Source organism: Hypanus sabinus, chromosome 10 (genome assembly GCF_030144855.1).
Source record: "Hypanus sabinus isolate sHypSab1 chromosome 10, sHypSab1.hap1, whole genome shotgun sequence".
NCBI lineage: Eukaryota > Metazoa > Chordata > Chondrichthyes > Myliobatiformes > Dasyatidae > Hypanus > Hypanus sabinus.
In genome coordinates, this window is record NC_082715.1 from 129711507 (window position 1) to 129725629 (window position 14123).

Below are 14123 nucleotides of genomic sequence, written 5' to 3' on the forward strand. Positions count from 1 at the left end.
GAGTAACCTTCAGCAGTAAGACCGAAACAGATCATTGGATATAAAAGCAGAGAATGCTGGGAAAGCTCTGCAGGTAGGGCAACATCTGTGGAAAGAGAAACAGTTAACGACCCTTCTTCAGGATTCAAATGTGTTGATTTTCATCACTATTTGTTCACTGGGGAGCCTGCTTGGGGCTGAGTTACGACAATGGACTCCTTTGACTAGGGGGCACTCACAGTAAGCCTCATCTACACAGAGCCTGTAACATTGCTAGACTATTAAAAAGCATTTCATAAGAATGTTACCGTACAGAACACCGTCTTCAGGACTGGAACGGGAGGGGGAAGAAACCAGAATGAAAAGGTGAGGGGGGGGGTGGAATGAGGGCTCGCTAGAAGGTGATAGGTGACGCCAGGTGGGTAGGAAAGGTAAAGGGCTGGAGAGAAAGGAATCTGGTAGGAAAGGAGAGTGGACCATAGGAGAAAGGGAAAAAGGAGGGGACCCAGGAGGAGGTGATAGGCAGGTGAGAAGAGGTAAGAGGCCAGAATGGGGAATAGAAGAAGAGGTTTGGGGAAATTTTTGCCGGAAGGGGTAATCAATATTCATTCCATCATCTCAAGCTGTTGCCCCTTCACCCTGAAGGTGGCCTCATTGGAGCACTAGAAGAGGTTTTAGAAGAGGTAGGCTTAAAGGCTTAAAGGAGGAAAGGGAGCTCTGTATAAAGGCACATTCTGTCTTCCTCGTTAAGTGGCTATCCATAGGCTGCAGTTGCCAGTGGGCAAAGTCCTACAGAGGCAAAGTGATGCGGCTGGTGGGAATGCCGCACTGACGGAGGATCAGTCCCACCCCCTGGAGGTGCAGGTGTGAGGTTAGCTGTGCTCTGGAATCATCCCACATCCCAAAGCCGTGCCTGGTTAATTATCGTACTTAATTTAGGCGGCTGGTAGCAGAATTGAAGGGGTTGGGCGGAGGTGAATGCTATATAAGACAAGGTGGGTTATGGGGGAACGTGGGGATTGGATCTGACTGGAATGTTCTGAGGGTCAGCAGAGACTCCGTGGGTGAAACAGCTTTCTTTTTCTTTAAGAAATAATCTTTGTTTTTTAGTGATATTGGCGGAAGTATGAATATTTCATTCATTTATTGAGATACAGTGAGGAATAGACCTTTCCAGTCCTCCGAGCCTCACCCTGATTTAACCCCGGCCTAATCACGGGACAGTTTACAATGACCAATTAACCTACCAACTGCTACGTCTTTGGACAGTGGGAGGAAACCGGAGCACCTGGAGGAAACCCACGCATTCGTGGGGCGAACGTACAAGCTCGTTACAGACATCGGAGGGAATTGAACCTGGGTCACTACATAGCATTGTGCTCACCACTACAGTACCAGGCCGTCCCAGGGACTCAGTGTAAAGGGACAGTGCTGTAGTACAGTGGGATCTTAAGGTTCGTCCAAGTAGATTCGCAAGTCGATAAGGTGGTGGAAAACATGGCATATGGCTTTGAGTTCAAGTTATGCTGCAGCTTTATAAAATTCCAGTTAGGTCGGATCAATATAATTACGTTCAGTTGTGATCGCCCCATTACAGGAAGATTATGGAGTCTTTGGAAGGGATGCAGAAGAGGTTTACCAGGATGCTGCCTAGATGAGAGTGGACGTACTATAGCCAGGCACAAACAGGAGAAAATCTGCAGATGCTGGAACTCCCTTGTCTGTTTGTCCCTCCCCGCTGATCTCCCTCCTGGCACTTATCCTTACAAGCAGAACAAGTGCTGCACCTGCCCCTACACCTCCTCCCTCACCACCATTCAGGGCCCCCAAACAGTCCTTCCAGGTGAGGCGACACTTCACCTCCGAGTCTGTTGGAGTCATTTACTATCTCCAAGACCCGACGTAGGTTGGGAGACCACTTTGCCGAGCACCTATGTTCCGCCTGCCAGAAGTGGGATCTCCCTGTGGCCACCCATTTTAATTCCACTTCCCATTCCCATTCTGATATGTCAATTCATGGCCTCCTCTACCGTCGCAATGAGGCCACACTCAGGATGGAGGAGCAACACTTTATATTCCGTCTGGGTAGCTTCCAACCTGATGGCATGAACATCGATTTCTCAAACTTCTGGTAATGCCCCCCCCCACCATTCCTCATCCCCTTTTCCCTCTCTCACCTTATCTCTTTGCCTACCCATCACCTCCCTCTGGTGCTCCTCCCCCCTTTTCTTTCTTCTATGGCCTTCTGTCCTCTCCTATCTGATCCCCCCTTCTCCAGCCCTTTATCTCTTTCACCAAATAACTTCCCAGTTCTTTACTTCAGCCCTCCCTCTCCCAGTTTCACCTCCCATCTTGTGCTTCTCTCTCCCCTCCCCTCACCTTCTAACTCTGACTTCTAACCTCAGCATTTTTTCTCCAGTCCTGATGGAAGGTCTCGGCCCGAAACGTCATCTGTTGACTCTTTTCTGTAGATGCTGCCTGGCCTGCTGAGTTCCTCCAGCATTATACATGTGGACAAACCTGTATTGACTTTTCTGGAACAGTGGAGGCTGAGAGGACACCTGATGGAAATTTATAAAAATTATAGGGGTCATAGATAGAGAAAAGCAGATGGTATAATTTTTCCAGGGTCAAAATGTCTAATATTAAAGTGCGTGCATTTAAGGTAAGAGAGGGGATATATGTGGCAAGGATTTTATGCAAGGGAGTGGTGTGTGCCTGGACTGCACTGCCAGGATTGGTAGGGGAGGCAAATGTGATAGGGGCATTTAAAAGGCTCTTAGGGAGGCACATGAATATGCAAGGGTGGGGGGGGGAATGGAGTGAAATGAAAGTTGTGTAGGTAGAAGGGATTTGTTTAGTTAGGTATTTAATCACCTAATTAATTGGTTTTGTTACAACATCGTGAGCCTGTTCCTGTGCTCCGTAATATTCACTAGGGGACAGGTATGTACTCCAACACTGCCATGATGTCTTTTACCTCACCCTCAGTTATTTTGACAACTGGAAGTCGGTGTCCCTAATGCTGCAGTTAGTCCAGACTGCTGAAGGAAAGGGAACAGAGTTTGAGAAGTAGTTTTGTTTCTTAAAACACAACAGTGTGAGTTTTGAATGAAAGCTGGAGCCATGGAATCTTGATGGCTGTACCTCTGCCGTCCCGACGTCTGCAGCTGGTAACGTTCTGCAGAGGATGCAACAGGGATGTGTTCAGGGGGTGACTGGACCATTATTTCTCTGCAGCGATTGGCTTAGTGACGATTCTTTCTTCACAGCATCACTCCGGGCAAATAGCTTATTCAGCTTTTCACTTTTTGCTTCAGACTGGGGAGCAGAGACGAACACTTTGAAGAGGAAATGGCCGGAGCGGGCTGTGAGGTACACTACTTTGATCCCAGCGTCCGAGAGGCCCACGTCCAGAAGGGCAAGGGGTACTGGCACCACCGCATATCCATCGACTGGCGAGACCCCAACCCGGCCATCGCAGCCCAGCAGCAGCCCACAGCCACAAAGAAGCTGGGCGTGATAATGGATCAGTTTGGTCACAGGAAGGTGAGTCTTACAGGAGCTGAAGGAAAGAGACACCTCCCTCTTGTAACTGCTTGCACTTTTAATCACGTTAGGTTTCTGCACTGCAATGAGAACCCGCGGATTTTCTGCCTCCGTCAAAGTGCCGTGGCTGTTCCAAGTGCAGTCTGACCTGCGGAATTGTAAAGGGGGAGGTGGAGAGAAAATGGGACGTGTCGCCTTCGCTGTGGACAAGACGATCATTAGAGAGCTCGGGAATTTATCAGTGCCTGGTTTGAGGATAGTGTACACTGCTCTCACTGTCTGGGGATTTCCACCCACTTTCATCCAGTAAGGCCAAGGAGATGAACAGATTGACAATTCCCACAAATCCCATGTCCTCTGGTAACTGACCGTCCCACAGTTTCATCAGGACTCCTATGAATCACATTAGACAGCCTGAGCAATAAGCCCCGCACCTCTGGCGGGACCTCGAAAGTCTGTCCGGAGATCTTGAGGCAGGCTGAGTGGACCTGAGCTTCCACCCATCTCCTGCTCTCAGTGAAGAGAAGGCCTGACGGGACCCAGTGCAAGAGGTCGGGCTGTGGGGGTGCGGGGGGGAGGGGGGAATGTTGGCTTCCCCACGGTGACCCTGCTCTCTTGCCGCATGCCCAGCCATTGCCTGTCATGGTGGCAGAAGGCAGTGCAAGATGAGGAGTTTAACCCAACCGGCTGGCAGTTGAATGCACCCTCCAACTGCAGTTGATTTAAACCGAATTGTGGTCGTGGACCTGGATGTGGGGGTAGATGGGTGGATTGGCAAGTTTGCAGACGACGCAAAGGTTGGTAGTGTTGTGGATAGTGTAGAGGATTGTCGAAGATTGCAGAGAGACATTGATAGGATGCAGAAGTGGGCTGAGAAGTGGCAGATGGAGTTCAACCCGGAGAAGTGTGAGGTGGTACACTTTGGAAGGACAAACTCCAAGGCAGAATACAAAGTAAATGGCAGGATACTTGGTAGTGTGGAGGAGCAAAGGGATCTGGGGGTACATGTCCACAGTTCCCTGAAAGTTGCCTCACAGGTAGATAGGGTAATTAAGAAAGCTTATGGGGTGTTAGCTCTCATAAGTCAAGGGATAGAGTTTAAGAGACGCGATGTAATAATGCAGCTCTATAAAACTCTAGTTAGGCCGCACTTGGAGTGCTGTGTCCAGTTCTGGTCACCTCACTATAGGAAGGATGTGGAAGCATTGGAAAGGGTACAGAGGAAATATACCAGGATGCTGCCTGGTTTAGAGAGTATGGATTATGATCAGAGATTAAGGGAGCTAGGGCTTTACTCTTTGGAGAGAAGGAGGATGAGAGGAGACACGATAGAGGTGTACAAGATATTAAGAGGTAAAAATAGAGTGGACAGCCAGCACATCTTCCCCAGGGCACCACTGCTCAGTACAAGAGGACATTGTTTTAAGGTAAGGGGAGGGAAGTTCAAGGGGGATATTAGAGGAAGGTTTTCCACTCAGAGAGTGGTTGGTGTGTGAAATGCACTGCCTGAGTCAGTGGTAGAGGCAGATACACTAGTGAAGTTTAAGAGACTACAAGACAGGTACATGGAGGAATTTAAGGTGGGGGGTTATATGGGAGGCAGGGTTTGAGGGTCAGCACAACATTGTGGGCCGAAGGGCCTGTAATGTGCTGTACTATTCTATGTTCTATGTCTATGGTCCTGAAGCTATACAGAGCAGGCGATCCAGCCCTTGGTGCCTATGATGGAGCTTTGAATGAGCTGACAGTGTGACGTGCTGCAAGGTTTTGATGATCCCTGCCCTCCCACAGAGGCTGCTTGACCTGTTGAGTTCTCCCAGCAGAACGCTTGTTACTACAAAATGATCCCACTCCCTTCCCCCGCGCCCCCCATCGCATTTAATTCCGTCTCTTTCAATCCTTTATCCACTGACCTAGTGAAAGATCAAACAGTGCTTTGCAGATCATGGAAAAGACGTCTTCTGCCTCATTGACAATTACTGTTAACCTGTTTCCTCTGGTAACTGACTGAACCATCAGTTTCATCGTCACTTCTGTAAATTGCATAGCATGATCCCATTTTGTTTGCATACAGGGGGCTCTGTCTAATTTCAATCAGGCTCAAACTGTGCCAGTATAATGCCCAGATAAACACTGGCCAGTGCTGCTGGCAACAGGCTGGGCCATAAAGTCCTTACTTGACTTGCCAGCCTTTGTGTTTCAGGAAATGTAGAAGCGGCTTGACACAAAAGCAGAGCAGCAGAGATGATTTAGCATTAAATGCTACTTTACTAATAAACTGTAAAATGACAAGGCACGAGGGGCCACAAAACAAGGGAGAACAGACACTAAGCACCGCAGGCAACGAGGTAACTGAGGGCTAGGAGCAAATGGCTGAGGCCGTCTGGGTGAACACGGACTGTGGATGAGAGCTGGGTTTAAATAGGCTGCAGGTGACTCCTGTTGGAGTGGAGACTGGGAGGAGCCTGCATGTGCTGCCCTGACATCTTGTCCCATTCCCATTTGGTGTCTTTCCTAATTCTGACCCCCTCCACTTGTTAGAAAATCAACATTTTAGGGGAGAGATATTGTAGAATGTCTATGCATTGCAGGCTTATTTCTCATTTGCTGTCTATGTTAAGGAGGCTTATTCACTGTCAGAATATTTTAAAAGGCTGGACTATTTTGAGGCAATATGCAGCATCAGAGCTATGTGAGGAAGTCAATGTGCTCCCAGTCGGTTCTATAAGGCATTGCAATATATTATGTTCCATTTTCCTTTCTTTCCCCCTGTGGGTCGAGCAGTGCCCGGGTGAGGGAAGGAATTGTCAACATGCGACTCTGGCCCCCACCGAGCTCCCGCAGTGAATTGTTTCATCTTCCGCAGACTCTTGTGTCAGTATTTCGAACAAAGCAGGCAGGTCGATGACTGCCATGCACCATCCCCCACTTCAGTTTGTCACTAATATCGGGGAAGCATCATGAGGCCTGGCGCTTCTTCAAGCTCGACGTGTTTCCTCGTCCAGCTCTGATCGCGGGAGTCAGCCCAGCAACCAGGTACACACGACTTCGGCAGCCTCAAGCCAGGAAATTTATCACCTTCCGTAAAATGTGCTTGCAATCCTCTGTAGAGATGTTACTTATTATTTACAGTATGGCTGTTGCACAGCACGGAAGGAGATTGATACTTGGTAAAGCCATGCAGACAGCTTCCTGAGCCCAGGTTGAAATACAGCAACACAAAGTCAAACCGCAAATGGCTGCTGACTCCTGAGCTTATGAAAGGGATGATATAGTTATTTCTGCCCAGGCAGTCCCAGAATACTGTGCAGTCAATGAACCGCGATGGAATTGCGCTCACCATTGCAGGGAAACGGTGGGTGCTGATGTGTGCACAGCAAGATCCCAACAGCAGGAATGAGATTCTCCGTCGCCAGTAATGTACGTTGGATGTGGGGGCGGGGGGGGGGGCCGCACCTGCTCCCAAGCAAGGAAGAGCGAACACAAAGCAAAGTAGTACATCAAGGACTTGTCAGAACAGAGGCTGGGGAGCGAGGTGGAACTGGGGCTCTGATTCCGACAGCTGACCTGATTTATGGGCTCAGTGTTCCATGCTGACTGCTGTTTGAATATTGAAGACTTCAAGAGTCACGGTCTGCAAGTTCATGAATACTTGAGCCCGCTTATAGAGATCTGCGAGGAAATACTCGCAGAATGGGCTGCTTGCACTAGAGTGTTCCCTTTCCAAAGTCAAGAACTGCAGTGAAAAACAAGGCCCGGCACTGGAAAATTAAGTTCAAAGTACATTTATTATCTAGGTATATATACATTATAGAATCTTGAGATTTGTCTCCTTACAGGCAGCATCAAACCAAAGAAACCCAATAGAGCCCATTAAACGCCCAATGTGTGTGGAAGGAAAAAAACAATAAAATTCACCAAATAACGTTCTGAGCTGAAGTTCACAAAGGTGAGCCCACAGCCATGACAGCAGTCATCACTGCGGCTGGTCCAGGTGCCCGTCAGTCGCAGGCCACAGCCTCAGTTCAGTAAACCTCACGGAGCAGCGAGCCGACCTCTGGCCCATCCCTCGCCTCTGGCACCGACAGCCGGACCTTTGTACCATCTGGCTCGGCCCAGCCTTGGGTCGTTCCTCGGTCTCAGGCCCAGGCCCTGCCCCTTCGATAAACTATCGGGTGGGAAAATTACCTCAAGGACGATGAATGCAGTTAGTAATACATAATAAACTGGCGCTGGGAGACCTCCAGAACCCCCTCACCAAAGGCAAAATAAACTATTCTTGTTGCAAATAGCTGCGTTTTGCTAAATAAGTAGTTTTCTTTGTTTTTCCAATTGCTTTGCTCCCTCCCGCATGCCATCTCCCTTCTCTACAGATGCAACTGAAGGAAGCTGTTCACTTCTCCAAGTTGTGAAGCTGGCTGGGAAGGTGTGGAGGGGAGGGTGGAAGTGAGCTGGTTGGAGGAGGCTTCCATTTCAGTAGCACCTTTCCTTATCTCAGGTGGCTCAGAGACCAATGGAGACAGCTGGTGTATGGTTGGTGGGACCGCGAAGAAAATGCGGCCTCTAATTTGAGCACAGCAAGTGCACTGAATGGTAATGACTCTCTCTAATGCTATTGGTCAAGGGTAGATACTGGATAAAATAGTGAGAATCTGGGGCCCAGTGCCTGAAAGGATGATTGAGGGGGAAATCCTCATCACGATTATGGAGCTTAGAAAAATAGAGAGCTATGGGTAACCCTAGATAATTTCTAAGGTAGGGACATGTTCGACACAGCTTTGTGGGCCGAAGGGCCTGTATTGTACTGTAGGTTTTTCTATGTTTCCACAATTAAGGTGTGTTTGTTTGTTTGTTTGTTTATTTATTGATTGACTGAGCTATAGTGCAGAACAGGCTCTCCAGCCCTTCGAGCTTCACTGCCAAGCAGTCCGCTGATTTAATCCTAGTCTACCAATTAACGTACCAACCGGTACACCTTTGGACTATGGGAGGGAACTGGAGCACCCAGATGAAACCTACACAGTCACGGGAGGAATGTACACACTCCTTACAGGCAGCGGTCGGGTAGTCACCTGTACTGTAAAGCTAACCACTATACTACCGGGTCGCCCCAACAATGGGCCAAGGTCAGGGGCAAGAGCTGAAATCAGTTTCCATTGCTCACCTCTGACCTAGTTGGGGACCTGCTTAAAATATTCAGCAACAGTGGCGGTGTTCTGAATGATGAATTTCTCACACGGTATAAAATCCTGGCTAACGCTGGGAACCGCTTTGCATCAGCCTGAGAGTGCGGCCAAAGCTCGCTTCAGCACAGGGGCTGTCTCTGCTCAGTAAACCCTACACTGGGGCATTAAGGCTGTAATTGCTCTTAAATTGGATTCAAGGCCTCAAACATCTGACACAGTAACAGCAATGCTACCTGCCAGGCTTTTGCTGCTCGCTGCAAATCACGGGGTCCACGTCTGTATCAAGCAATTCTCTCAAAGCTTCAAAGTCCTGCTTTACTGAGGGCTCTGAGGTGGATGTGTATGCCCCTGCACAGGAGTTACTGACAGTCACAAACAGAAATACTTGATTATTTAATTTTACAAATTATGTGATGAAGTGGTTTTTTCCTTAATAGGATATTGCATAAAATAATTAATTTAAATCCTAAACATGCAAAAATCTGCAACACGCACGCGCGCACACACACACACACACACACACACACACACACACACACACACACACACACACACACACACACACACACACACACACACACACACACACACACACACACACACACACACACACGCACACACACACTCACACACTGCTGGAGGGACTCAGCAGGCCAGGCAGCATCTATGGAAAAAAGTAAATAGTCAATGTTTCAGGCGGAGACCCTACTTCAGGACTGATGAAGGGTCTCATACCGAAACGTTGACTGTCTACTCTTTTCCGTAGTTGCTGCCTGGCCTGCTGAGTCCCTCCAGTAGTTTGTGTGTGTCATTTCAAACCTGTTTAGTACAGGCTCTGAGGGTATATGCTCAAATGACCATTCACACTTGTGGCAAGTTACAGTTAACCGAAGGAAAGGATTTTCCTTCTGGAGGTGTCGATGTATAAAAAAAGGGAGAAATTTGATGTTGTATAATCCAACCTAAATATTGAATTTGAAGTGGTAGGGGACAGCAGCAGGAATATATCAAACTCTCAGCCAACCCAGTTTGAAAAGGGTTGGGAAACTGAAAGATCGCTCTTTCAAGAAGTCATGTGATCACATTGGGCTTTGAAGCCTCCCTATTATGGATGCTGATTACATGATTCTGCCATAGCTCTATGACCTTATACTAACCGGTGGAAAGATTTGAAGGCAGTCCAGTGCAAGATTATGTCATCCAGAAGGAATGCTTTTGGTGTGGTGTAACTACGTGGGTGCTGCTGTAAATGCCAGACTTGCCGCTAATGAATATTAGCTTTGACAAGCTCTCAGTTCCATTAGAAACTAGTCTGTTTCCCATTGTGTTCTTGTTGGGTCAGTTGGCTGCAACATGGAACATTGGGTTGGAGGGAGGACAGGTGGCTTCAGATTTGGGTTTGGAGTGATGGAGTGTGTGGAGTTCGTCGATGGGAAAATGTACTTACCCTCTAGTACTGAATATGGGAAAATGTACCAGTTTTTAAGAGGGTGCAAAAGAGAATTACTAAAGTGATTCCAGGATTTAGGGATTTTGGTGATGTGGATAGCATGGAGAAGTTGGAATTGTTCTTCTTCGAAAAGACAAGGTTTCTAGATGCATTTAAAATCATTTAAAGATAGAGTAGGTAGAGGGAAATTGGCTCCATCGGTGGAGGGGTCAAGAACAGAGGATGTAGAGTGGAGATTGAGAGAAGAACCAAGACTAACACAAAGGAATGGACTGCCTGGATAGTAGTGTCGGCAGATTCGGCTGCATTGTTGTCAAGGAAACTGGATACGTACCTGAAGGGAAGGAATTTCAGAGAGTCATAGTGTCACAGAGCCACAGAACAGAAGCAGGCTCTTCAGCAGAACAAACCCATGATGGCCACAGTCCCAATTTTCTGCCTTCAGGGTGTGCTTTTCCAAGTGCTTCTTAAATGACACTATAGTAGCTGCTGCGACCACTCCCTCTAGCAGCTCGTCCCGTAAACTCGTGGCAGGGTTTTGCTGGGTCTGCAGTGGGGTGAGAGCGGCTGGACTTCCCATACATTGAATCAGTGTGGGCTCAGGGAGCGGAATGGGCCCCTCCTGGGCTGAAGCCATCTGTCATTCGGTTTCAGATCTTTTCCTCGCCGCTTTAGCTTTAGCTGGAGTCTGTAATCTGCAAGGATTTGCAAGGGTTAATTCAGCTCAACTATATTCCGATGACTCGTGCCTATTTAGCCAAGTCTGTCACCCACATGCCACCATGGTCCTCCCTTAGCAAGCTACAATGGGGCAATGGACTTTATCTCAGCCAGCTTTCAATCCCTGCTATGCACCTGACCCCTGTGAGATATTGCTCCATCATATATCTCACCCACAAAAAGCCCCACCTAGCTCCAGTCACTGGCCAATGCAAGACAAGTTGGATCAGAACATCAAGGTAAAGAAATTGGGTGACGGGGTGGGCATATGTCTCTAACAAAGGAGGTGAAAGGAGCTCCTTCCCTCCACTAGCCTGCAGGTCACCCTTGCGCCAGGTGTAGCACCTGCTTAGCCCCCCGATCAGGGTCACGAGAAGCCACGGGAGCAGGGGGTGGATGGTCGTATGAGCAGCCAGTGCATATCACAAGTCCTGGTTATGCGACCACTAAAGCCAGGCAGACAATCTCTGAAGAGTATCGATAATGTCTGGGGGTCACCCGTCTTGTAAAGACACTGCCCAGAAGAAGGCGATGGCAAACCACTTTTATAGAAAAACTTGCCAAGAACAATCACGGTCAAGACCACAATCACCCATGTCATTCGACACGGCACATAACAAACGGAATTCACAAAAGATAATTATTCGGTGTGCGGCAGATCATTCTGTCCAAAGCTGCCCTTGTAGATGCCCCCCTGTACCAGAGAGCTCACCACTGCTGGAGATGCTTGGCTGTGGGGTAGATGGGTAGTTCTCCAATGACCTAATTACACCTAATGCAATGGGGGTGACAGTGGAAGAGTGCAGTATAACGAGCAGCAAAACAACAACCAAAGAGAGCTGGCTCCTGAGCTGTACCCTGTCGAGATCCTCCACACTAAGATCAGGCGATGGCACATTCAATCCCGGAAGAAGATTCATGACACCCTGACCCCACGTCCCAAGGTAAAGGAATTCTTGTTGCTGCTGCTGTGCACTGCAGTGATAACTGCTGTGGAGGTTTTATGAATGAGGGTAGAGCTTCAGCAAGGGGACTGTGTAAGTAGAGCTTTTGTTCTCTTGGTCTTGTTGACCTACAGGATGACAGCTCAGAAATTCTCCCACAGGCAGTCCGCAGGCTCCCAACACATGTCAGCTGCAGGGAGCATCTCAAAGCAAAGAGGTTATGCTGTTTGTTTAACAGAAAGTCATTTTGATTTGGATAGATGAGAGGCCCTTCCTTTAGCATTCTCTGGCAAGCTTTTAGCTCACTTACCATCCCTACTGGGTTTTGTACTTCCTGCCTGTACTTGTGTTTGGACTGATCTGTCTGGACTGCAGACAAAGTTTTACACTGAACAAATCTCGGTGTGTATGGCAATTGCAAATTAATTCATCTTATTCTGCGTCAACTGGCAAACTGCGAGAGCTGAGAGAGCGGCTAGGGCTTATTAAAAGCAGAATTAGGCCATATGGCCCATTGAGACTGCTGCTGTCATTTCAGCTTCTCCCAGTTATACTACAACAGAATTTGTAGGCAGATTCTCTTGGGAGTAATCTATCATTAATGGCGATAAACTAACTTACTACAAAGGCTGGGAGGTGACGTGATACACAAAATCATGCAAGGCCTGGGTAAGGTAGATAATCAGAGCCTGTTTTCTATGGAGGGGCTGTCGAATGCATTTGATGCACCATCAATAACTCTCTCTGAGACGTAAAGGCGAGATATCGGCTTTTATTGACTGGAAGAAGGAACAAGCAGTGAGTGACCACCATACTACATCCTGGAGACAGAGAGGCCGGGCTCAGGCCTCAATCGCCTTTATACCAGGGTCTGTGGGAGGAGCCACAGGAGCAGTCAGCAGGGGTTGGGGGGGGGGGGGCATGTCCAGACAGGTATATGTAGTTCACCACAGCATTGATCTAAATTGAGAGGGCAGAAATTTATAGCAGGTTTGGGAGGCAAATATTTCCTTCACGGTGTGGCTGATATCTGGTATGAACTAGCAGAAGGGTTAGTGGAAGCAGAAACTGTATCAACATTTAAAAAGTGTCCGAGTAGGTACCTGAGTGAGCAGGGCATAGTGGGATATGAAATTAACGTAGGCACTATGGTCAGCATAGGGTCTGTGAGGAGAAGAGGCTCCCTCTATTCTGCAAACACGAGGAAATCTGCAGATGCTGGAAATTCAAACAACAACACACACAAAATGCTGGTGGAACACAGCTGGCCAGGCAGCATCTATAGGGAGAAGTGCTGTTGATGTTTCAGGCCGAGACCCTTCGTCAGGACTAACCGAAAGGAAAAATAGTAAGAGATTTGAAAGTAGTGGGGGGAGGGGGAAATACGAAATGATAGGAGAAGACCGGAGGGGGTGGGATGAAGCTAAGAGCTGGAAAGGTGATTAGCGAAAGTGATACAGAGCTGGAGAAGTGAAAGGGTCATGGGATGGGAGGCCTCGGGAGAAAGAAAGGAGGGGGGAAGCACCAGAGGGAGATGGAGAACAGGCAATCAACTAAATTTGTCAGGGATGGGGTAAGAAGGGGAGGAGGGGCATTAACGGAAGTCAATGTTTGGAGGCTACCCAGCTGGTATATAAGGTGTTGTTCCTCCAACCTGAGTTTGGATTCATTTTGACAGTAGAGGAGGCCATGGATAGACTTATCAGAACGGGAATGGGACGTGGAATTACTTCTGACTTCTAACATTGACTTCTCTAACCCGTTGATGCCCCTCCTCCCCTTCTTACCCCATCCCTGACATATTTAGTTGTTTGCCTGTTCTCCATCTCTCTCTGGTGCTTCCCCCACCCCTTTCTTTCTCCTGAGGCCTCCCATCCAGCTCTGTATCACTTTCGCCAATCACCTTTCCAGCTCTTAGCTTCATCCCACCCCCTCCGATCTACTCCGGTCATTTTGCATTTCCCCCTCCCCCCACTACTTTCAAATCTCTTACTATCTTTCTCTTCAGTTAGTCCTGATGAAGGGTCTCGGCCTGAAACGTCGACAGCACTTCTCCCTATAGATGCTGCCTGGCCTGCTGTGTTCCACCAGCACTTTGTGGGTATCCTTCTATTCTGCACAACTCTGATAACACAGCAGTAGGCCGTTCAATCATTCACTCAGTGTTGGCTGAGCAGAGAAATAAGTCCCATCAGCACCGTTCTACCTCTCCTTACTTCCCCATAGCTGTGTATTCTCTCGCACACGTACACCATCTTTCTATTGATTTGTTTTGCCGTGACTTTACATTGAAGC

At 48.2% G+C, this 14123-nt stretch overlaps 1 protein-coding gene across 3 annotated transcripts in view; it reads left to right on the top strand.

The window, feature by feature from the left end:
• LOC132401103 (probable methyltransferase-like protein 24) overlaps nucleotides 1–14123 on the top strand; it is a 118827-nt gene that overhangs the window by 69271 nt on the left and 35433 nt on the right. For all 3 annotated transcript variants that reach the window (XM_059982944.1, XM_059982943.1, XM_059982945.1), the window contains one exon: nucleotides 3300–3528. In XM_059982944.1, coding sequence (XP_059838927.1) covers nucleotides 3300–3528 — 229 coding nt within the window. The remainder of the gene's footprint in view (nucleotides 1–3299; nucleotides 3529–14123) is intronic.